This window comes from Styela clava, chromosome 12 (assembly GCF_964204865.1).
Source record: "Styela clava chromosome 12, kaStyClav1.hap1.2, whole genome shotgun sequence".
Taxonomy (NCBI): Eukaryota; Metazoa; Chordata; class Ascidiacea; order Stolidobranchia; family Styelidae; genus Styela; species Styela clava.
The window spans coordinates 19,781,166-19,805,440 of record NC_135261.1 but is presented as its reverse complement, the minus strand read 5'-3'; the positions used below and the strand labels follow the sequence as shown (position 1 = coordinate 19,805,440).

Here is a 24,275-nt window from a genome sequence, read left to right as displayed (position 1 = left end):
TCTGGAGTCATTTTAGACTTCTCACTCGTGTACTCGTATTCCTCTGAAAGCCTGTGCTGGACGACATCATGTTGCGTTTAGTAGTTGTTTTAATGTGCATTTGTGGCTTTATCGTTCAAGGTATTTTTTGTATTTTTCACTAATTTGAATACATAATATTTATGTCGTTTGTTTTGAAACAAAAAAGACTGAAAGTAATCAATGTCTCTTTTAATTTAACAGGGGGTTCTTCGACTAAGTTAAAAAGGTCACTAGATGGTGAGAAAAAAAAACCTTTAATACTATTTCAATATTGTAGATTAGGATTTGAAAACCAGGAATCAAATATTATAATAAATTCATAACATAACTTATTCCAATCTTTCCATTTTGTTATAACATAGCCATATAATAATTTAACTACGCGGTACAAAGACTGTTGGACTATTCCACTCCTACACCTGTTAGTTTCCATCTATTGCGTAAGCTTTCGCGGAATTCTTCATAATAAATTTGTTTTATTAATCGACAATTTTCAGTGCGTGATCATGATCATGATTTTGACTCGATTTGGACGAATTTTTTAGCGCATGTTACGTAAATAAAACGCATCATTTGGGTTTATCTTGTCTGTGTAGATATTTTAACAAAAGAGACCGGAGATGTTTTCTTTACATCGTTTCTTAACGCTGATTTTCCTTTTTTTTATCGAAACCACATTAAGATAATAATATTACATGTACTCCTGATAAGTTTCCCATTGAAGATGTTTTTTGCATTGGTTCCGCTTGGTTTATTGTTATTCCAATTTGTCAAAAATGTCTTGGAACAATTTAACTGTAATTTAATCACTGGGTGACTTGACAGAATAGAACGTAACCCGCAATCGAGCACACAAAAAGTCGACGTCATTATTTGCTCAGAATCCAGAGTGGGACAAAATATTTCGAGTATTAAAGATTGCCAATTCAACATCTAAACATTTTAAAATGTAAAAATAGAGGTCAAAACAAACATTTAAATTCTTGCGATTTATTTACGATTTATTTAAACTCCAGATACCTCAAAATATTGCGCATGTCCTCCAGGATATGTTCAAATTAGTTACACAAACGACTCTTGCATACACGTTAATGACTGTCCAAACAGAGAGTTTAAGTATTTGCAAATAAATATCACAAATAAACGTGTTTGAGTGAAAATGATGATATGAAAATGTTGCTTACATTCCCTTGGTTGATTTTCTAGATAATTTCAGTCGGCAAAAGAGGTTCATCAATTTTGGATCAGTGTTGCAGGGGTCGAAAAATTTCATTGGAAGTAAGTGGCAACAAATTTAATTCTGCTATTTTCAATAGTTATGAATGAATGAGCATTTTATTTATAATATTTATAGATTTGATGACAAATTGTCCCAGTGGTATGGAGTACACCAGCTGTGCATCCAGTTGTCCTGCTTCCTGCGATGATCTCTCTCCTATTTGCGAAGACAGATGTGAAAAAGATGTCTCATGCGCTTGTAAAGAAGGAACAGTATTTCAATCCAAAGAAAACAACACTTGTGTTGAAATAGCATCCTGTCCAGAAAGAGGTGTCTTTTGACTTGATAATTACCGCACCAACCTTGACTCGGTTACTTCCAGCTGCATCTGGCATCATTAGTTTTAATTTACAAATGCTTTTATTGTGATATACTATAAGTTTTGATGCATATCTTTCCCACAATAGAAAATGATCAACTAAATCATATTCGTGGTTCTGTTATCAATTTCTGCAATCTTTATTTCAGGATTTTTTGAGCAACTTGGAAAGATGATTTCACGTGAGGTATCTTGGCATAAAAGGTTTTTCCAAAGTATGCTATATTCTGAATATATATTATTATTATTATTTAAAGAACAATATTGCAAAATATTGGATTTTTACCAAAATTATCAGGTGCTCGACAAAATTGGTCTAAGGCAATGGTACTGTGAAATAATAATTATATTGCTACTAGGAATGTATTATGTAATATAAATCTCATCTTCGTACAGGATTATTCCATATATGCCTTGGTCCTAAGGTATTTATGAGCTGTGGACCAACATGCAGACCGACATGCGAAAATCCATTTCCTATTTGTGATTTTGAGCAAGTCACAGATGAGAACGATTCTTTCGATTGTGACAAAGACATATTTTGCGTATGTCCCGAAGGATACATCGAACAAAGCCATGAAAACTCTACATGTGTGGAAAAGAAGCCCTGTGAAGATCGTTTTGCGTAAGTCGAAACGTTGGGAAGAAATTGCATTTTGTTGGAAAATTGTTCGCAAAAATTTAAATTGAAATTTCTTATATATATTTTGTAATTGAGGTAATCTACGCGAAATGATTCAAAATAAAGTAAAATCAGGATGAATCAGAAGAATATATTAGAAATGGTAAGAGGTCAACCAGATTAAGAAAAAGAGTTTACATCGAATTGCAGATTTATATCTTCATACTATTTTATTGTATATTGCCGCTGTAAGTTTAATCAAATGTGAATCAACTAGATCATCACAGAAATTGCGATTAGTTTGTATGTTAACGCTCAACAAAATAATATAATGTAAATCTATATAAAGGAGAAGGTTTCTAACAATGAAATACACCAAGATCGCTAATAATAAAAGAAATGCAATAGTTTTGAAGTATACAAAGTTTGCAAGCAAAAATGTTGTTGATTCAAGGTTTATGTTCTATGTGCTATTGAATAAAGTGACTATAGTTACTAGTATGACTGCAATAAAAGTGTTGAATAAGCGATTCTTGATTATTTTTGAGGTAAAGAGGCCGGTATAGTTATCAAAACAGTTTTGCAAATATATTTCTGCACTAAAGACGTCTCAATACGCATACTTTTTCAAAAACATCCGCGTCGCCTGAATGCCAATTTACAGCCTGTTTCACAATTATCTGATTTTATATTAACAGTTACTGCTATAGTCATTTATCGGAATAATATAATAACGCACACACAAAAGCGCATTACAAAATGCAAATTCCTAATCTTGGCTAAGCACTGGAGACTGGAGATTCAATGAACGTCAAAAACGAACATGTTTGATTAAAAAAGACTTTCATTGCATAGTATATATTCTCAAACAAAGTGAAAATGCAACTCGAATGATAGCAATTTTCTGCAAAATAAGTTTCAAAAATATATATATATTGATATATATATTATTTGTAGTTCTTAAATATATCTTATCCCGGCCTTTATTGTTGCTTTGCAATTTCTTCAAATCAGGTATAATCCTCTCTATTCATACAATAGTGTCTTAAACTATATGTTCGCTTTTTATCCGCCATTACAGCAATTGATACACGTGACCGACTTGGTCTCGCGTGTGAAGGACGGGACGCGAGAATAGCAAATATGAGCTGGAAACAGGGCCAGCTTTATCGTTAGGTAAGGTAGGCCGAAGCCAAGGGGCCTCAGCATTCAATTCTGTGGTCCATTTGCCAAACTTCGTTTATATTTGACGTTTTAGTAAAGCATCAACTTTGTCGTATAACGAGACATTGGCACTCATAAAATATCGTGAATATTTGAGGGAAATTTTTCGAAAAAGTTTTTTTCGCTTCAAATCAGACTTCTCGTATTCTCAAGAAATTGACTTCTTCACTCTGGAGCTTTGTAAGCTAACGATGCTAAAAATCTCCATCGTTATCAGTCGGGTCTGTTCTTAACAGGGATTTTAGTTGAACTATTCTCGCTTTGGTGTTTGCTTACCTCGTGAAAAATTCCGTTATTATAAGAGACTAGCTACACGATCCTGCAAACTGCAACGGTAAAAAGTTGATAGCCATATATGCCTATTTTGATGAAAACAGAAACTACTTCACTGGAAGACAGCTATAGTGTACATACGAACTGGTATCGAAAATATATTACCGTATTAATTAATCTAAAGCAATAACGATAATAAGACATCAATTGTAATTTTTGGCAAATCACTCATTCCACTGTCTGTTGCTGTTACACGGGTAGTTACAAAACGTAGCTTGGGTATCTCATGTATCAATAGATTACTGTTACGTGATTCAAAGGTTCCATTACATTTGAACCCACGACAATTGCACCTATGGAAATTTTTTTTGTTTTACGGATATTTGAACCCATACTAACCCTAACCCATGGGTTTTAGCAACCGCTTATAGATTGAACCCGCGGATATACACATGGGTTCAAATGTACGGTCCCCGATTCAAATTCAAAAACACAGGAAACAAAAAGTAAGGCAGAGCAAGCCGGCAGGTCGTTGTAAAATCGGCTCGGCCAGCTGACGATGACAAGTGCTCCGGATGATTGATCACACAATGAATTTTGTTCAACAACGATCGTGCGTAGGATTTCGAGAGAGTGTACCTGTTGGTTTAATAAAACTAACATTCGTTTAATTTTTTATTCGGGTTAATAATTCTTGTCACAAATATTTACCGTTTACAGTCGAATATATTAATTTGTCTAAATTCAAAAACTCTAGCCCTTTAAATTAAAAAACAAAATATACTAATTATATTTAATGGACCAGGTTTGACCCTAATATTGCCTTTATCTTAGAAAACCATTTAGAAACTATCGGGAAATAGAACGAATCTAAGAATTGTTAGGGTGCCACGGCATTTTCTTATAGTCTTGAGTTTTTCAAGATGTTTTTTTTAATTAAACCCACTATCCAATCTACTTGAGTATTCAGAATAGGTATTTTGCCTGTAACTAAAATTTCGTATTTTACGCATTTCAAAATTTATTTATTACGATTACGCCATTATATAGGGATGGCGAATCTTTTTTGATGAATGAGTGAAAAATTATATTTTTATTATTGAAAAGAAGAAGTTAGTCATAGATATTTAATCAGTATATATACACCAATAACAAACTTTCTGTTGCATCTGCATCTGCATCTTGCATTCTGAAAGTCTGATAATCCTTGGTTGGTATTGTGTAATATAAGCTTAACACATGCACCCACTATAGCGGGACTGAGACGATTTCACCTAATCGATTTCTATAAAATTCATGATCGGAAACACGGATTCGCATGCATATTGATTATAGTAAACGTTTATAATGCGACGTCAAATATTTGAGTGAATTATATTTTTAGTTCGACTTTCAATCACATTAAGTCCTGCTCCAATGTTATATCGGATTTTTGTTGTCGTCAATTAAATTCCAAAAAAAAAAAATAATGTTTCCTCTTTCCCAAACAGCTTTGTATGCGGGTGCAGCATAAATTGCGAAGTAGCATCAAGCTTTCCAATGCCATAAAAAACATTATATTGCCTCCAAAATTTCCTGCACCCCCGAAATACACTGTAGCAACACAAATTGCATGAAGTCAACAGATCAATTGTATTGTTACATTTACACGTTGTAACAGCATTGTGGCAAGAAGCAGCATACCGGTATGCTGTAGTTTAGTGGTTCCCATTCTTTTATGGCGCGCGGCCTTCTTCCGGAGGCCTTTAGCACTCATGGCCCCCTTGTTTATCATTACAGTAGTATTTATAGTGTTATTTTATTTGGTAGATCCCAAATTCCAGTATGTTAAAAAAAAAAATTCATTCTCAAAAACAAGTGGAAACACCCTGGGAAATAACCTTATCAAGCAATGATACTAGGAAGAACGAGGAGTTTTTTGCATAGGGAAAAGTGACCAGTTTTGCGCCTAGCATTGTGGTCTCTTCCAACTGCTCCTAACTTTCTTGGATGGCCACGTGCCACCACTGGTTGAAACCACTGCTGTAGTAGTTTGCGTACTAGGCCGGGTTTATTTTAATATCAATTTTTATCACTTAAATGTTAGTATATATGATTTTTGCGTCAATTCGCAACTTGGTGGGTGAGTCAATGAAAAAAGACAGTGGGTCACCTTTTGATTCATGGGTTAATGGTTTGCTATCCCTGTCATAATACATCACCGTTATGATACGACGTCATTGTGATTCCGCCGATGCTTATGGCGTCCTTGTTAAACCGAGGCCTCGTGAACAGGGTTGCCATATTGGATTTTCAAAGTCAAATTTAACAATTTTATCTTTTTTAAAACACGTTTGGCGTCAAAATTTCCGTTTGGGCTTTTTGATGTCTATTATTAAAATTATATGAAACACAATATTTAGTGAGCAACGTTGCAGTAATTAAAATTTAGTCTCGCGAACGCTGTGATGAACACAGGCTTGTCCATGGGATAGGACAGCACACATTTGTATTTCCCATGGATCACGAAAATTCTATGATTTTCGTGGAAATGATGGTAAAACAATTTGTTATGAACTTTGTGTCCATATATTTGAGTACAGCTCTCTTGTTAGTTATAAAGAGCAAAATATATTCAGCATTAACAATATACTTCGTGAAGGAGCTGATGAACAAACACATGTATAATAGTTATGAATATAAAGTTAACAGAGTCCGTAAATTTTGCTGTTTTGCATGTCTCTTCGTACATGTTTAACACTTTTTATTGAATTTTATCCCAACGGGAATCGCATGGAATGGGATGGGACAGGCATAATTTCTATGGGATGGGATTCGAATCGGGCAGAAAAATATGTCCCATGGACAAGTCTGGATGAACATAATCTGGTTCTGACATTTATTAGTGATAATTACTTCTCACTTTTAAACCCCGCATCATGCTGAAGTGGAAATCATCTTGATAGCAACCGAAATGGAAAAAGGCTTTTGTGTGGCTCACTAAATAAACTGCTGGCTTTAAATCGGCATATTGTACACTGCGCAAATCCACTATTGTGCCAAGAGTTTTAAATCTGACAAAACATGGGGCACTTTTGTACATAGTAAAATTGTCGTTTTTTTTCGTTTTTTTGTGTCCTGACCTTATTTTTTTATCACTGGGATATGGCAACCCTGCTCGCGAATGGCATAGGCTAAGGCTGGCCTCTAGTGTAGGGGCGCACAACAGGGGGCGCGCGTGCTCAATGGGACATGCCATGAGCACGAATGTTGTACGAGAATGGTTTGGTGAAAAGTAATTATTGTATTTATAATACATACCTCATATACTTAAATCAACATGCTTATTCACGCAACATATCTAGCTCGTGGCCTTGTTATCAGAGGTTGGTAGCTGGGAATCAGTAAGTAAGCTAGGTGCAGTATAGAGCGTTTATGTCGATAAACGTGCTTTTTCTATTGAAAAATTATTGTGCAAATCGCAATAAACTTGGAGGGTATATTGGCGCATGCCTAGTATTTGAATTCAGCGATTCTTTGTAGTCCAACATTTCAAATTTGGTCCATCAAAAACGCCTTTAATCAGTAGTTTGTTAGGGGATCATATTGTTTCGGCAAAGGATTATTCGTTATTACGATTTTATTGAAGTATTTTTCCATGTGTTTTACGAAAGTTCGTTTTCAACACCAACAAATATTTGAACGTAGCGTGACACTCTAATAGATTATTTTGTAAACTAAAATGGGCACGTATCCCCTTTTTAGTTGTGCACCCCTGGCCCAGCTGGCACTTATATCATTTGAATCTAGCCCTGGCTGGGAGCTATTATTGTAGATGTTTTACGGCCTTGTGCATATACTTGATTGGTCATACTTACAGCATGATTTAGGCGCAATTTTGACAATCGTATCGGATCTTGAAATCGCTTACGATGTGCGAATAACGATGTGTCTGAATAACATAATGTCTATAATTACCTTATCCATTCATAATGTTCATAACCTTATCAGAACGCAATACGCAGTTTAATGACGGATAAATAATATTATAATCCAGGACACCCGCGTCATTAACGTAAATTTTCCCAAATTGGTACGTCATCAGTACATGTACAAAATACCAGAGGTGTAATATATCCAAATGGTTTTTATATAGATATATATAAATTACGCCGATGGCTATAATGACGCAGATTTTGCGACCAAACTGCGATATAGTATATGCCGGTAGGTATTTACTGAGCTGTCTTCATTAGCATTAAGTGTTGTGACTTTAAGTATTATGGATTTTTTTTTAGTTTTGACGCAATCAGATGTGATCAGACCTCGCTTGGTGTTCAACAAAAAGCACAAAACCAGTAAACCACCAAAATCATCTAATATGCAATAAGGTAGTAATATACGCAATGTTTATTCATAACTTTTTCAAAACGTCACAAATTGTGACAGTTGTACAGCGTCAAATTTGGTATGTAGCTCATGATTGATAAAACAGTGGGTCTAGTGACTATGATGTACGTCATTTTAGAAAAAAAAAATGATCAAAAATGTGAAACTACAGAATATCGCTTAGTCTTTCATTTTTAAATCGACACCTATTCGCCACAATTGTACAAGTTCAAGTATATTTGCATGTAAATAAAACGAAGTTAAACTTTCCGCCCAATCAACCCCTCGTTGTTCATGATATTGTAGTACTGTAGGCCTACAGTATTTCAAATTGATGCATAGGCATGCAAAATAGTCAATAACTCTGCGTTAACAGAAGTTAATTTTACAGAATTTCAAACTTTGTTCTATAGACTTTACTGTAGGAAAAAATACGATTATGGTTGAAACACATCATCCAATCAACGTCAAATACGCGTACATGCGTAAATGTGTGCAGCGTTTGCGAGATTCTAGATAAGTAATGATGTGCGTACTTATAATGCTAACCATCCGAAAAAAAATGTTGTTAATCGCATGATAATTGATGAGTACGAATATTTTCTCGATAGAAATTTAACAAATTTTGTCCAAGCATTTATTATAGTTGAATTTTATTCTACACGATTAGCAAGCAGCAAGTTTTTTTTGCAGCCAGAGGCAACCTAGTCATTGGCATTTGAACTTAAAAACTCAGACGTCGCTTAGCTATATAAACTTGAGCAATTTATATTGCGTACTTTTGAGCTGTATGAAAAACCTGAATTTCAATCGTAGAAATGCAACTTTGTGGATCGTCATTGCTTTGCTTACTGCTGCATCTTGCTATAACATTCCAAGACGCTTCGGCACGTAAGTGAAAAATGATTATACTATTTAGGGTAATTCAGAAAAATGAGTCGTTTCGTTATATTTGCATAGAATTTACTCTCAAAAGTACATTGATAAATATCGTAGTATTTCGAGATCATTCAGAAAAGTGTAATACCAGATTTAAGAAGCAATTCCGAAATGTGAAGGGTCACTGCAAATTATACAGCAAACATTACATACAGATATACAGAGACATACAGAGACGAGACAACCTTAAATAATACAACGGTACGCTAATGGGTGGAAAAAGAGACTACGGCACAACTTATTTCATTTATTATGTTATTCACGTGGAGAATCAACAAACTTCACTCATCAAATGTTTTTTTTTTCTCCATAGAAGCTGACGAATGCGCAAGAGAACGAGGTCAACATTGTCATAAATGGGCCCAATGTGAAAGGAGACAAGAAGATCCTCGACCTCGATGTTATTGTTCACCTGGCTTCCGCGGAGATGGACAAAACTGTCATCGCGATAACAGTATGTTGAATTTATTGACAGCAATTTGAAACAAGCTTTTATGGTGTGTCGAAAACTGCGATGTCGTTAGCACATTTGGCAAATAGTAAGAAGGTCATATATATATATATATATATACGGGTTTGCGTAAAAAATATGCACTTTATATGTAATTCGTATGAAATCCCTAAGCTACGTGCAGTTCTGAGCAAATATTCCTTTCATTCAAGAAAGTAATAAAACACATACATCTATATTTTAATTTGTTTTTAATATTAAAAGAATGCATGTCACCACATACTAATTCATTAAGTTGAAAACCAACAAGGAGGTCAAGGAGGGAAGTGCAGCCAACCTGGTAACATAGAGCATGGAAGTTATAGATTAAGTGACGGATCACTGAAATCGGGGACAGTGATAACGTATGAATGTCATGGTCAATACAAACTGCAGGGAAATGATAAACGCACTTGCCAGCAACATGGTCAATGGTCAGGAACTCCTCCTCAATGCGTAGGTCCGTTTTTTATTAATCTTGATGTTCAGCGCAAGCAAATAGTCATAATATCGAAAAACTAAACTACACAAAAACTTCAACTTATGTGAATGCAAATTGCGGTCGTCTAACTTATTTATTCGTCAATTGAAATAACTTGATCAAAACTCTTATTTATTCAGGCACTCAGGGACGAACAGGCGGCGGGAGAAAATGCCAAAGACCACAAAATCTTGAGCAAGGTACAATGTCCGGCGGTGGAAACTATGGGATCAACAGCAGGGTTTCGTACAGGTGCAACGAGGGATTGAGATTAGTAGGAGATTCAGAACGAACTTGCCTGCCCAGTGCCCAATGGTCCGGAACACACCCAAGATGTGAAAGTAAATTATTATTTGTATTTTTCTCAAGGAAACAAAATTGTAATATTTCTATCACCCTATTTGCAGTACGTACAGGGTGAGGCAAAAATATCTGTCACATTTTAACAAGGCTCATGATTGTCATTTTTTAAACTATTTTTTGTAAAGAACGCAGCTTCAGCCCGTCAAAGCTTCAGGTCTTGGTCGGTGCGTCCTAAACCTTGAGACAACCTCACAGAAAATAATTACTAAGTGAAAGATCAAACGTGATGGCCATCGCATATAAACATTCATAGAAATCAATTGCGTCAGCAAGGGTCCTTGCAAAACATCACGCAGCATCTGCACATAACGAGCTGAAGTAATCGCAACCGCGTTTTCCTCTTGCTCAAAAAGTAAGGACTCCAACTTCAACCACACTGTTACTCGTTCGCAAGGAAGAGGCGTTTGATGTACTTCTCTGGGGTTACTTTGTGCCAACTATATCAATACACCAAATAAGTTAAAGTGAGCTTATTCACTGGTAATTAGAATATCATAAACAAAAGCATTTTGGCTACAGATTCTTTGTTAGTGTAAAAATATTCCATAATAAATGCACGGCGCTTACCTGTCCAAGCAATATTTAGGCATCAAAAAATTTTCTAAAATTTGTAATAAATCTCTCGCTATTGAAATCTGTAGATAACTAAAAACAAAATGGCAGTACATTATCAACATAAATTAAACTAAAATAAGAAGAATAGATGTAACAGCATTGTCATATAGTAAGTATTTAAAATGTCGGAGTTTTTTTGTCTGTATGTACTTTCTGTAGCCAAATGATAATCACCCTTTTTTGGTATCGAAATCGGGAAAGCAATTTTAAAATATAATTCTAATTTTGATAAAAATGTCAACATACAGAAGCAACTGACTGCGAACGAGAACACGGAAAACACTGCCATAGATGGGCACAGTGCGAAAGAAGACAAGAAGATAAAAAACCACGTTGCTACTGTTCGCCAGGATATGATGGAGACGGGTATAATTGCCATCGTAAGTGTCAAAATATGGCGTGAAAAACCGAACCTCACGTGAGGCGATGAATCTTATGGAATTGTTTATATATCTTGACTCGAAAATAAAAACATCACGACTCAAATAAATAAACTCACCACCGTATAACATTTTTTGGTTTGGATAAAACTCTAATTGGTTCAGAGCTAAGCCCCAGGCATTTTCGTTAGTATACTTAGTGCCGCGCTGTGTTGTTGCCACCAAATTAAACCTAAAATATATGCTTACATTCGGTTGTTACAGCACGTCTAGTCCCACTTAGTGACTTTGTCTCGCAACCAGCCCCGCGATTACAGAACCTTTATCATTTAGAACGACCAAGAGACGAATGTGAAAAACGAAATCATCATCGATGTCACAAACATGCCGATTGCGTCAGAATAACAGACAAGAAGTACGATTGCAAATGTAGAGATGGATACACCGGCGATGGAACATTTTGTCAGAGTAAGCTATTTTAGCTTTATAGGCTTGGTAACAAACAAATGCTTCATTGGTGTAGACTTTGCCGAAAAAATATCCTGACGCAAAACAACAGTAAATTTCGATTGGGTTGTAATTTGAAGACCTTGGAATTATTTAACAAACCAGTCTTGACTCCGAAGTCAAATTATTTGCAAAAATAACAGCAAATATTTTTTTCAGCAGTATACTCTAACAAAGTTGTTACATACTTAAATACCGTACTTTAACTGTTGCGTGGCGCTAAGTTCGTTTATGATAAATTGGAAGGTGTAAAGCATGTAGGCAATAAAGTTTAACATAAACTATACTTCCATAAGTTAAATCTCAAATTGCAGGCAAAGGTTGTGAGCGGCCTACCGGTTTAACAAATGGCAAACTATTATCTGATCAACAAAGTTACGTTCGAGGCAATGTCGTGACATATCAGTGCATAAGAGGTTATAAGTTAATGGGGAATGAGCAAAGAACTTGTGGAGATAACGGACGGTGGTCTGGAACTCAGCCACGATGCGAGAGTAAGTGTACATGTTCCGCTAAAAAATATAATTTATATTTTCTCAATATGATTCTTTAAAATATGAGATCTTTCAATATGTTTCTTTCTTTAAAATTACGATTTTTACATTATGTTTTAGAAAGACAAGCTATGCAACCAATGAAAAAAACTTGTACCCGTCCTCAGGACATACAGGACGGTACTCTTACTGCAAGTGATTGGACATTTAAGACAGGGAGTACCGTTACATATGAGTGTAGAAAACCGTTTAAACTGATCGGCAACTCGCAACGAACGTGTCAAGAAAACGGAAGATGGTCTGGAAGCTCTCCAACATGTCAAAGACCTAAAGGTATAAAACAAGTTTTGATCTACGTTTAAGTATGACAGTGGTTCCGAATTTGAAGTTAAATTCGTACTTTGCCTATTTTAGGACTATTTAATCCTTTCTCACTATGCATAAATTTACTTTATTTGTTCAATCTTTAATTGATGGATGTTAGCTTGCTAGTTTTATGTGCAAGTCGCACTCTCGTTTTTGTATAGTTTAAGTAATTTATCAAGTGTTCATATGAATAAGTAGGGTATTTTAGTAAAAAAAAATAAAAGATAAAAATATTAGTAATACGACAGCAAATATAAAACAAAATTACTCGTCCAAAACGGCGTAATTCCACTCCGGTTGGAAAACGTTGAAGTATGGTATCTTACAGGTTACTCCCGTATAGTATATATATGTGTAGGCTATCAGATAAGGGTTATGGCATAATTTTATTACGATTTTCCGTTTTTTAGTTTTATAACGAATTCGGAGACTGTCTGTGTTATCCAAGTAAATATACACCCTGCCCATAGGTTTCAGTTCCGTTACACAAAAAAAATGTACAATAGGCGAACAAAATTGGATAAATATTTTGATTGTCTCAGGTCGACAAGACCCGAGTAGGTAAAACTTATTAATATTATCTTTAAATATTGAAACATTTTATTCCATCTTGTCCCATTTATTTTGCTGTTGAATGACGTAGCCTACTGCATGGTGTTATATATATGTAGCGTGTCCAAATCTTTTACCATTTAATGTTATTATAATAGATCGCGATCTCCTACAGCACGGGTGTGCAACATCAGAAGTGCCAAATACAGATAACCGGGTGAAACCGCGGGCCACTCTTTCTAGTAGTTACAGGCACAAATTGATCTTATGACATACGTTGATCGCTTTGCACAAGCAATAGCTGCATAACCGTCATAGGCGTAGATGATAATTTGGACCAAATTATAGGCTTTGCAAAGCGAAGGGATTGGAACTACTCGCACATACTAACTAGATTAAACTAAATTAAAAATTCGTTTTGCGAGCCGCACACAATTCAAAATTGGCACTTCTCCGCGGGACGCACAATTTTTTTCTTGTGGGCCGCATTTGGCCAGTGGGTCGCAGGTTGCATGGTCGCTATAGTATTAAAGGGATTTTATGGCTCCAGTTTGATATGACATTATATTAGTTGGACTAATGATATTCCAATATCGGTATATAGGGCAAAAGCGCACTCGAAAATGTCAAAGACCACAAGATATTCCTCATGCAAACATGCAGACGAGCGATTGGAATTTTAAACCGAGAACTACTGTGACGTATCGATGCAGGGATCCTTACATGCTGATAGGGAATTCCCAGATAACATGTCAGCCAAATGGGAAATGGAGCGGCCAAGTGCCTAGATGTGAAGGTGGGTTTAGGGTATTTAGTTAAAGGCATATATTGACGACTAAGCCATAATAAGTGTTCCTCATTCGCAATAACATATATATATATATATATATTGATAAGAAACCAAGTTGGACAACCAATCGTAATCATCTAGAACTAGAGCAGATTAGTCCAAGGTTGTCGGCTACGGGGGCCACAAAACTATTTTTGCATTGTTCTCGGGCCACGATAGTGCCAAGAATAGGCAAATAGTGCAAAACAAAACAAACACTTTTATTGTGCAAACACATTGATCAGTATTTATTAAGCTAAAATATGCAAAAAGCACCAAAAAACTTACTAGAACCTGCAAGAATCTTTCTATATTTACATTTAGTGTAAGATTTCAAACATAACGGGAAAGTGCTTGCGCAAATGTAGGTGCTTTTGAACATCGATAAGATTTTTAAAGCAAAATCCTAACTTTGAAAAATGCTAATTGCTCACAAGATTCTAAAATGCCGTTTTAAATTATATTCTTTTATTACCGACACAACTTGCTGGCATATCAAGCAAGCATTTTGATATTTTCCCTCCCACATCCAATTAAAAATCTGTTTGAATTTGTCAGCTTTCTTTTCGAACTCATGTTTACAAAATAACCTTGTACAAATAACTGCAGATTGATTGATTACCAAATGTAAGGTAAAAGAGGGAAATTACTAAATTTTCTGACATATAAGCGGCATTATTTTGATACTGTTTAGGCTGGTTGCAAAAACACCCGGCATAAATTATATTGTTATTAATATATAGTTATCAGGCATATCGAACCTAGGCTAGTAGAATCCACATTCGATTTTTAGTTTTCTATGATGCCAAAATTGTTAGCACATATTCCCGAACAAAAAGATAGAGTGCCAGGTAACAATTTAGACTGCAAGCACATCATTCAACTTTGCCTCAGCTAGTCATAACACTAGAAATTCAGTGACATTAGTGATGTAACAATATGTCAAAAGATTTTTCTGGGTAATTTTATGAAGAAACAACACAAAATCCAATTTTTCTCTCCGAGAAACGGTACGCAGATTTATGTTCAACAGATGGTCAGCATTCTAATATTTGTCTTAATATTCTAATTTGATATAATTCATCATATTACTGTATAAGTAAATGATATACGTATAAATGATATAAGTAAATGAAATATAAATTTTCATGTATATCAGGTCCCCCAAAGAAGAAAAATTGTGAAAAACCACCGAGACTTTCGAAAGGGAAGGTGACGACAAGTGACAAACAATACAAAGTTGGAACTGTCGTAACATATACTTGCTTCAAAGGGCACAAAATCACTGGACCATCTCAACGTACTTGTCAAAATAATGGAAAATGGTCTGGTTCACAGCCTAGATGTGACAGTAAGTTTTATAGAAATCCATTTGCAGTCTGCGTAAACCTATCTGATATTCTTGATAATAAATGCCCGTCTCAATTATGCAACACCATAGGTTATTAGGTGTGCAGGAAATTTTCCAACAAATTGAACTTTTTAATTATTTTTATAAATTGTGGTAATCTATATGTATACTATGATGTACTGTATAAGGTGTCTGTGTTAAATAAATATCCATTTTCAGAAATTCAACGTCGTCCGAAAGACAAATGTCAAAATCGATGTCATGATAAAGCGGATTGCAGAGTAGAAAATAATCAGGGTAAATGTCAATGCAGAGATCAATATTTTGGTGACGGATTTAATTGCAGAGGTAAAAAAAGTAGAAAATTTCACATTTTTTTAATAACGGGAAATAAAATTTTCGGTTCCATTACATTTGAACCCACGTAGATTTGAACCCACGACAATTGCACCTGCATACTATTGCACCTATGGAAATTTGCACATACGAATATTTGAACCCATACTAACCCTAACCCATGTATTTAAGCACCCGCATATAAATAGAACCCGCGAATATACGGGTGCAAATCTATGGGTTCAAATGTACGTGGGTTCAAATGTGCTGTCACCAAAATTTTCTTCGCTAGAATTTTTATCACGTTCCACCAAATTATGGCAATGTTAATCAACACATTTATTTTATTTTCATCAAGCTTGTGAAGGAGGTCAGGTCTACAACAACTGCGCTTCTAAGTGTCCCGCAACATGCGATAACCCGTCACCAGTTTGTGACAAAAGCTGTGATCAGAGCAACAAATGCCAATGTCCACAAGGAAAAGTCCTGAAGAGTTCATCGGAGAAAACATGCGTCGATTTGACCCAATGTAGGAAGTGATCACATAAATTGATCACAAACTCCGACAATAACCCCCCGTGATGAACATTAAATAATATCGTTATTCAAATAGACTTAGAAAACTTTTTCAGTTTCATCATAAAATCTTGCCGACAATTCATCTGCTTTTAAACGAATATCTTTTTCAACTTAGTTAGAAAGATGCATTTTGAAATTCAAAATTACTGGCTTAGTTATCCAACTTCAAGAAATCATGTATTCAAATTATGCGTATAATTTCCGCGTATGTTGATATCTATTGGAATATATTTCAAATAAATTACATCACTTAATTGGTTTTATGTATTGACATGCCTATAATTATGGAGATATAGTGAGATTTTGTAAACTTTCTTCAAAAATAACACGAATATATACAGACCTATACAACGAATGTCGTATTAAGCCAGTGATTCTTAATCGTTGTGAGCCTGCCGAAACCCTGCGCTACTCTGCAAGCTCCCGTCGAACCCATGGTACTTAACGGTTGAAATTAAGAGTCCAATCCTAACTCTATAAAGAGAAAGCTAATCTCGTGCAAGGTTATGAAAATGAAAATTGTGGTGTAACCTCAGATACCAATATCCCGTTTGGAAATAGCTATCGTTTTGTCACAATAGTGTCGACGCATGGGAAGAAGGTGTTTTTTTGCTGTTCAAGTTATGCGGGTGAAAAGACGAAAAAAACTGATACAAAATAGCAACTTTGAAAAATGATAATATGCCTCAAAAACGTTGGTAGTTCAAGTCATTTGTTGCTCAAACCTCAAACTGCATTGAAAATAAGGATAAATGCGTTTGCCAATTGTTTCATATTAAAGAAATAAAGATAGGATATGACTCGGCGACATATCGAGTTGTCCGGAACAAATGATAATAACTTCGGGCAAAACTCTGCAACTAATTATTCTTTGTCGCTAATTTATTACATAGAAAATTCAAACACACTCTGATTTTGAATTCATTTATGTACATTTACGGCCTATCTTCAATTTATCTGTAAAACTGGTGTAAATTTTATTAGTACGGTAGAATGTGAATAAGGGTCGCCAATATACTCCTTGGTTTGCCATGACAACCTAAGATATTCGCAAGCCAAAAGCAGAAAGCATCTAAAAGTGCTATCATATTTAGGTATACACACCCTATAGCGTGCGACATCTGTGGAGATACGAGTTTTCGAAAAAATGTACTGGAATCTAAGGAGTAATATCGACAGATCCAATAAAATTTATATCTGTGGCAAGCTATACACACAACTAAGCTAATTTATTAGTTCCCGAACGTATAAGTTTGAAGATCTGTGATGAACCATAGTTATTTTTTTCACAGTTAGTAGGCTATAGGTAATAGAAAAGTATCATAATATGTAGCTGTTTTATAGGACCTCCGTCGATTCTCTGGAACAGCTCCACCGAACCCCAGGGGTTCGATCGAAGGTTGAAGACCACTGTAGTAAGAAATGGCAACATTCGCAAAGTCGTGTACTTGAAAACAGCAAACGTGTAACTGTAGCATCCGAGTATCAGAAGTTGAGTTCCCTTCCAGTTTGCAATAGTATATTACCAGGGTTTATTATTGTAACAGAACAAAAGCAAAAAGTCGCTTTCCCCATGACTGATGGAACCATCGATTACAAATTACCAGCACGTTTTGGTAGATGTAGTCACCGTAATTCTATTACTTTTTTTTCATTTTTATATTCGTCTCTGAGTCCCATGAGTTCCGATATTTCACCCAAAAACTCTATATTTTACTTTAAATCATGACAACATTGTGTTTACTGCGTTAAGCATGATCGCCCCCGTTATTGCTGTGCTTCGTTTTGTATTGCGGACTTGATGTTCGGCCTTACTACTTAACGGTACCAATTCAACACAGCATGTATTTAGCCCCATCACGTAATCATATGACTTTCGTGTTCATATCTTTGAGCATTTCTATCTTGTTAGCGATCGCAACAATTTGTAGGGCATCATCTCAGACTTGTTTGCGTTTTCATCTGAATATGAGATTCTCCTGCAAAATCGATTTTCGGAATTTCACACTGGGTTGCCCGTTATCTCTTATCGGGAATACGTTGACAACCCGTAGATATCATGTGTTACGATATGACGTAATATGCCCTGTAGCGCCCCCTGTGTTCAATGTCCTTGGTTGACCCTGTAAAACGTGGTTGTCGCATTGTAACTGATCTACTACGCGGTGCTTTTTATGTTTACTGATAATATAAGTTGATGATGTCGAGTCATGTGTTGAGAACCCGTAGCTAGATAGAGAACGAAACATCATGGAAGTTCAATCGAAAATCGAACAAAAATTCTTCAATTTGTAGTGATTTTCAAACCATTTAAGATCAAATTGTTTTTCTGCGAGCCAAATTGCATATACCGGTATATCATTGTTGGACTGCGCACTTTCCATATCTGAGTGACCTAGTTCAGGTTTCTCTTTTTGACGTATGTCTGTTAACTTATTTGCCGAATGATATACAACATGCTTCCCCAATTATTTGCAACCCCGTGAATTTGCCTCCACGGATATTTTCACTCTGAACATTTGCTCCCCCGTATATTTGCACTCACGTACACTGCACCCGCGTACTTTTGCACCCATCTACATTTGCACTCACGTACACTGCACCCGCGTACCTTTGCACCCATCTGCATTTGCACTCACGTACATTTGTACCCATGAACATTTGTACCCACGCACATTTGCACATGCATTGGTACCAATCCACATTTGCATCACGCGCGTTTACACGTATATGCATTCTCCCATTAACATCTTTACCGGTTACAATTCCACCTGCATACATTTGTACCCACAGTCATGTTCGCTCGTGAATAACTGTAATTATATATTTGCGGTGATTTGAAATATTTCCCGAGATTTGATCATCTCCTGCAGCGGAAGTGTTTACGAATAACAAAATCACTCATGGCCGGCTTCGATTTAGGCCGGCTTTATGCTTCTGCTCATGGCTACGGATAAACGAAACATCTATACTGGCCTCACGACGTTACAAATTCAGCTTTTTCTTTGATCTCGGGATGTGAAAATTATGATTAGGAAACTTACTTGTTCGTGAGCTGTTTAACGCTGCAGTTGAAATGCTAGATTGCAATTGCTGATTGTGGCAGTTTGAAAAACACGCTGCGACTCCTGAATCCAATGAATTGATTTAAACTTCTATTACAAATCCCCGTGTTTTTTATTCCAACGCCAGCAAAAAGCATGTAAGTACGACCACACGTTCGGACTCTCTATCCTTGTCCAAAATCAGCCTTGGCTATTTAAAATGAATACGCAGTCCCACCAAATTGCATCAGGTCAGTATTACTTCTTATATATTAGGCTACAATATTTTAGCTTGCCATCCCACACGGAGGTTAGCCTGAGTTGGCCTTCTGTAAAAAGTTCGTTTATCGTGACTTTCTTCATTTCAATTGTCTGCATACGAATGGTCATAACGCACTCAAGTGTCACATAGCCAGCATAACGAAAAGCGATCATGAACCAGAGTAAAAATATATTCTACTAAGGACTTCATATATATATATATATATATGTATACAAAAAAATCAATTCGTATTATATATAAATCATTGATGATCAAAATACAATTTTTTTGATTAATTGTGATTTAACTCGTTCAGTGTTTAATTGTTATTATAAGTGATCAGTTAATTGATCTTAAGGACAAAATCGATGTGCTATTCAGCCAATAAGGCAGTATATTCATAAAATCGTTAAGTTGAAGGTAAGTTTCGACGTCTGGCGTATATCGCAGACGACTACAAGCGAAACGGGTTATAGATTTTAAATAAAACTATTCGAACAAAAATTATCTCGTTTTAAATGATTGTTTTATGTAAGTGACTTGTTTCATTTCGCGTGAAAGTTGATCTGAGATTTAATGTGTCGAGAATAACAAAAAAAAATGCTAAAACGCCTATTCGTTTCACGTGTCGGCCTGAGGCTACATCGCCCAATTGCAAATCAGAAATGGTGATTGCTCCCAAACGCTATAAATAGAGAAATATTGTGATTTGTACAATAAATGCTCTCGGGAAGTCGGGGGTATCAATAGTTTGAAAATGGAGGAAGTATCAAGATATCTGCAATACGCAGTTATCTTCTTTCTTGTTACATGGGGTTTATGTGCTCAGAATGGTAAGTCAACAAATTTTTTTACGTGCGTCAATTATACATAGCTAGTATGCGGACGATATATTGAAAAATCTTGCGCTAATGCGCGATAATGGCTTTGCAGTAATGCAGTTGAATTGAAACTAGCACACTTCACCAAAACAAAATATACAACTAGAAAACCTCGAATGGAAATTTTACGTAGAAGTAACAGAGAGAATTTACTCATTCTACTGTTCAATAATAAATAGTTTATCTGGTATAATGTTTGCCCTTTTCCGTGTCCTAATTTCTTGATGGGATGGAGCGACCGGGTTTTGTTCTTTAACTACTTCTGCATAACTCACGAATTCTAAAAAAGTCTCATATTTGTATTAAGACAATGTCTATGACGAATACATCTGCCAAGGAGAACAGATGGTGATACGATGCGAAGAAGGAAAAGTTATTTATTTACAGAAAGGTTACTATGGACGGAGGAGAGGGACGATGTGAGTTTGTTACATAAAAAACTTCAATGTGTCCAACTGAGAAGTAAATTAATTTTTCCAAATTGTACTCTTATCGCATATGCTTCTGGCGCAAAAATCTTAGGCGGTTTAACCCCCTTTGCGCTTTTGGAATTAGGCGTTCGGAATCTATAGTTGAGGTAATTGTATTGAATGTAATACAAAAGTGTATTCGATATCTGCGTATCTACATTTGAGGGCCTTTGCTATATCTTGTTCGGCAACTGGCGAGAGTAATCGGGTTAAGATTAACCATGAATGGTAACATATAAAACAAAATATTGGATGCAAAAGTTCCCAATAATATGGAAAGTAATCGATGCCCTTCGGATAAAAGTAAATGTGCGAATTGTTCTGATAAAATATTTTTATTATTTAATTAATAAAGATGGGAATCTTGTCGATATCTTTTGACGAAATCAACAATCTCTTAAAGCAACAGAGTGAACATTAATATCACAATTTTTGGGGCTCCCGAAGTATGCGAACCAAGATGGCGGACATCGGAATGTAATATGTGTACTAGGTTAGGTTTAGGCCATAATTTTAGGTATAAATACTACGGGAGGATCTTGGCTAGTCTTCGAACTGATAATAGGACTAAAATAAGGTAAATTGGAAAAAAATTATCGCCTAACCCTAACCTGTTACCCATGTTACGTTCCGATGTCCGCCATCTTGGTTCGCATACTTCGGGAGCACCCAATTTTTATTATGACTTTACCAACTAAAATGTTTCCGTATATCAACTTGTTCAACAACATGCTTTCAGATGCTTCAAAAGATTGTAGTAGTTATTCTTCTCTTTGTTCACATAATAAACGATACCAAACATAATCTCGTATAAGCGCAAGTATTTGACACCGACGATAGGCTTATCTTCATTAAATCGCTTACTGTGTATCGTCGGATTCCAGGTCATGAGATGTTGTTTATTTTGTAAAAAGCAAGAAAGTACCATATAAAATTTTACACAAATACACGAAATTGCTTTCCAAGCAACATCAACTCAAATGTGTACATCAAACAGTTTATGAAAAAAATTTACTTAGGTTATTAACAATTCGGGAAATATAATGGCGAGAATGCATCCATTTTGTAATTCTCTATTTTAAACTTCAACTACAACCAATTCTTTTGGTGCTAAAACCTTATTTGAATCTCGTCGATTTTGAATATCTTTATATTATGGAAAAAGTTCATTTTATAATAAATTTGTTGCTATGATTTACCATCTAAAATATTACCTTATATCAAACCGGTTTTTATACGATTGTGGATATTATCAACCCCTTTATTCATATAATAAAAACTACTTGCTATAATCCCGCATAAATGCGATAAGCTTGCGTCAATATATATATATATATATCACTAACAACTGTTATATCGCCCGTATTCCAGGTCATAAGGAGCTGCTTATTGTGTTTATTATACAAAGGATAATAAAGTTGATATGCCAGATACACTTTGAAATTTAACTTTCGCATCAATAAGCTGTTATGTATACAGAAGATTAATCGGTATAAATGTCATCTAGATATATATTAGGTTTAATCGAGCCGAGCCGAGGACTAGACTAAATCATTTATTGTCATTTTTTTAAAAGCAAAAATTTCATCACTGGTAAGTGGTAACCATGGAGTGTCCAGGCGTTTGATCTGTGACAATTTGAACGATTTACTAGACTCAAATAGTAAACAGAAATGAAAATACATCAATAAATAACATTTTGGTGATTAAAATTTCTATGAAATTGTGTATCGATATTTGTATTGTCTGGATGTAAAAAAAACATGTGAATGATTTCACTTCATAAAATTTAATATCCTCATAGCATGCGCATCTTGTTACTACTTTCAAAGATTGAAAAATAAAATTAAGTCATGCGCATGAACAGTGATATCATAACTATTCCTTTATTTTTAGCACAACATGCAAAAAAATTGGTTGGGATTACAATCTATCACAAAAACGATTTCCCCGTATGCCTCTTACTAAACTTCTAGTTTGCAACCAATCGTTTTAGTCAACAGAAGCTATCCACTACTTGTTACGTTAGGAGTAGGACAGATGTTGCCGCAATTAAAACATAGAAATAAAAACTTCTCTACAATTTTTTAAGTGTACTCCCACAACCTCAAAAAATATTTAATGGATGGGCATATATCTATACATTGAGCACCACTATTACATCTGTTTCGAGACCCAAATTTACAAGCCCATTGGCAACCGAACAGTTTATCAAGAATAGAGGCAATACTTGATAAAATAACGGAAACACACTGAACAAACGTCGAAAAGCTGACATGCTCGTGCAAAAATTGGTGGGCCGTCTGAACATAGAGTTTGCTAAACAGATCGATGGGCGAGAGCGAAAACCTGAAGTGTTCTCATATTTCCGAAATTTCATTTGAAATCGATTCGACCATTAGATGCAGAGGTACAGAAAAAACAACAATGCAGCAACAAATTATTCGGGGCGATTCCGCGTCCAACAATTTCTGCAATGTAATAATAGTCACACCAAAATATAGAGTTAATAGTGAAAATATCTAGTCGCTTCAAAGTTTTCATCGGCCACATTTTTGTTATTATGCTGTGTTCAACTTTTTACCCTAGTATAATTTGAAATTGGATATTCTCACATGTTTTGCTGCTGCCTAATGGTTTATCGCGTCTCCTTTCACGCTGAAATGCAACGTTTCCACTTCATTTTATATGTAATATTATTTTTATTATGATGAAAAAACTACTGATTACTGAAGCTACTGACTTACATAGTTGAGATCTACTACTGTACTGTATCATAGAGACTAACAATTAAGTATTTTTCCTTGCCGATCAGAAGATTAATCAAGTCTTTACTTGATTACTTTAAGTACTATATGTATAACATGCGACATCAGATTTGCTCACTGAGACATTTATTTAGTACTTTGGTACGTTTTTGCGCTTTGGGAAAACTGACGGAAATAAAAAACGATGCATTTTGTCAAGGTATATAGGTTGAAATTTTTTCATCCAGAAGCATCGCTTCAACGCCAATATGTGGCCAACTTGTATACACGTCCGTGCCATATTTTTCGATTTCAAAATTAGTGTTTCTCAAAATGCATTTTACGCGCTCGTCTACCCGAAATGCTGTAAACTAATATTGAAGCCTATTGCTGTGGTTTTTCACATGCCCATCGGTACCGGTAAAGAGTTAGCTGGGCATCAGGTTCGACGTTATGATCGGTGAATTGAGCTTGGCGGAATGC

The 24,275-nt window shown here is 35.5% G+C and overlaps 2 protein-coding genes across 2 annotated transcripts; both read left to right on the top strand.

Annotated features, from left to right (window-relative positions):
• LOC120329711 (zonadhesin-like) lies at nucleotides 1-2,771 on the top strand. The gene is made up of 7 exons (XM_039396489.2): nucleotides 1-120; nucleotides 223-258; nucleotides 1,228-1,299; nucleotides 1,376-1,570; nucleotides 1,769-1,834; nucleotides 2,016-2,244; nucleotides 2,338-2,771. The coding sequence occupies exons 1-7, from the start codon at nucleotides 69-71 to the stop codon at nucleotides 2,339-2,341; spliced, it is 654 nt and encodes a 217-aa protein (XP_039252423.2). The 5' UTR covers nucleotides 1-68; the 3' UTR covers nucleotides 2,342-2,771.
• Nucleotides 2,772-8,695: 5,924 nt separating this feature from the next.
• LOC120329324 (sushi, von Willebrand factor type A, EGF and pentraxin domain-containing protein 1-like) lies at nucleotides 8,696-16,642 on the top strand. Its single transcript, XM_039395922.2, has 12 exons — nucleotides 8,696-8,997; nucleotides 9,359-9,499; nucleotides 9,792-9,995; nucleotides 10,157-10,357; nucleotides 11,243-11,374; nucleotides 11,708-11,842; nucleotides 12,196-12,375; nucleotides 12,496-12,708; nucleotides 13,898-14,089; nucleotides 15,282-15,473; nucleotides 15,693-15,821; nucleotides 16,168-16,642. The coding sequence occupies exons 1-12, from the start codon at nucleotides 8,925-8,927 to the stop codon at nucleotides 16,347-16,349; spliced, it is 1,974 nt and encodes a 657-aa protein (XP_039251856.2). The 5' UTR covers nucleotides 8,696-8,924; the 3' UTR covers nucleotides 16,350-16,642.
• The last annotated feature ends 7,633 nt before the right edge of the window (nucleotides 16,643-24,275 follow it).

Excerpts from the sequence above, each read along its gene's own strand:
- LOC120329711 (XM_039396489.2), top strand. The coding sequence starts at position 69 with ATGTTGCGTTTAGTAGTTGTTTTAATGTGCATTTGTGGCTTTATCGTT. Across the intron at positions 259-1,227 it reads GTTAAAAAGGTCACTAGATG|ATAATTTCAGTCGGCAAAAG; the intron begins GTGAGAAAAAAA and ends TTGATTTTCTAG. Across the intron at positions 1,835-2,015 it reads GCATAAAAGGTTTTTCCAAA|GATTATTCCATATATGCCTT; the intron begins GTATGCTATATT and ends ATCTTCGTACAG.
- LOC120329324 (XM_039395922.2), top strand. The coding sequence starts at position 8,925 with ATGCAACTTTGTGGATCGTCATTGCTTTGCTTACTGCTGCATCTTGCT. Across the intron at positions 8,998-9,358 it reads ATTCCAAGACGCTTCGGCAC|AAGCTGACGAATGCGCAAGA; the intron begins GTAAGTGAAAAA and ends TTTTCTCCATAG. Across the intron at positions 15,474-15,692 it reads TTCACAGCCTAGATGTGACA|AAATTCAACGTCGTCCGAAA; the intron begins GTAAGTTTTATA and ends ATCCATTTTCAG.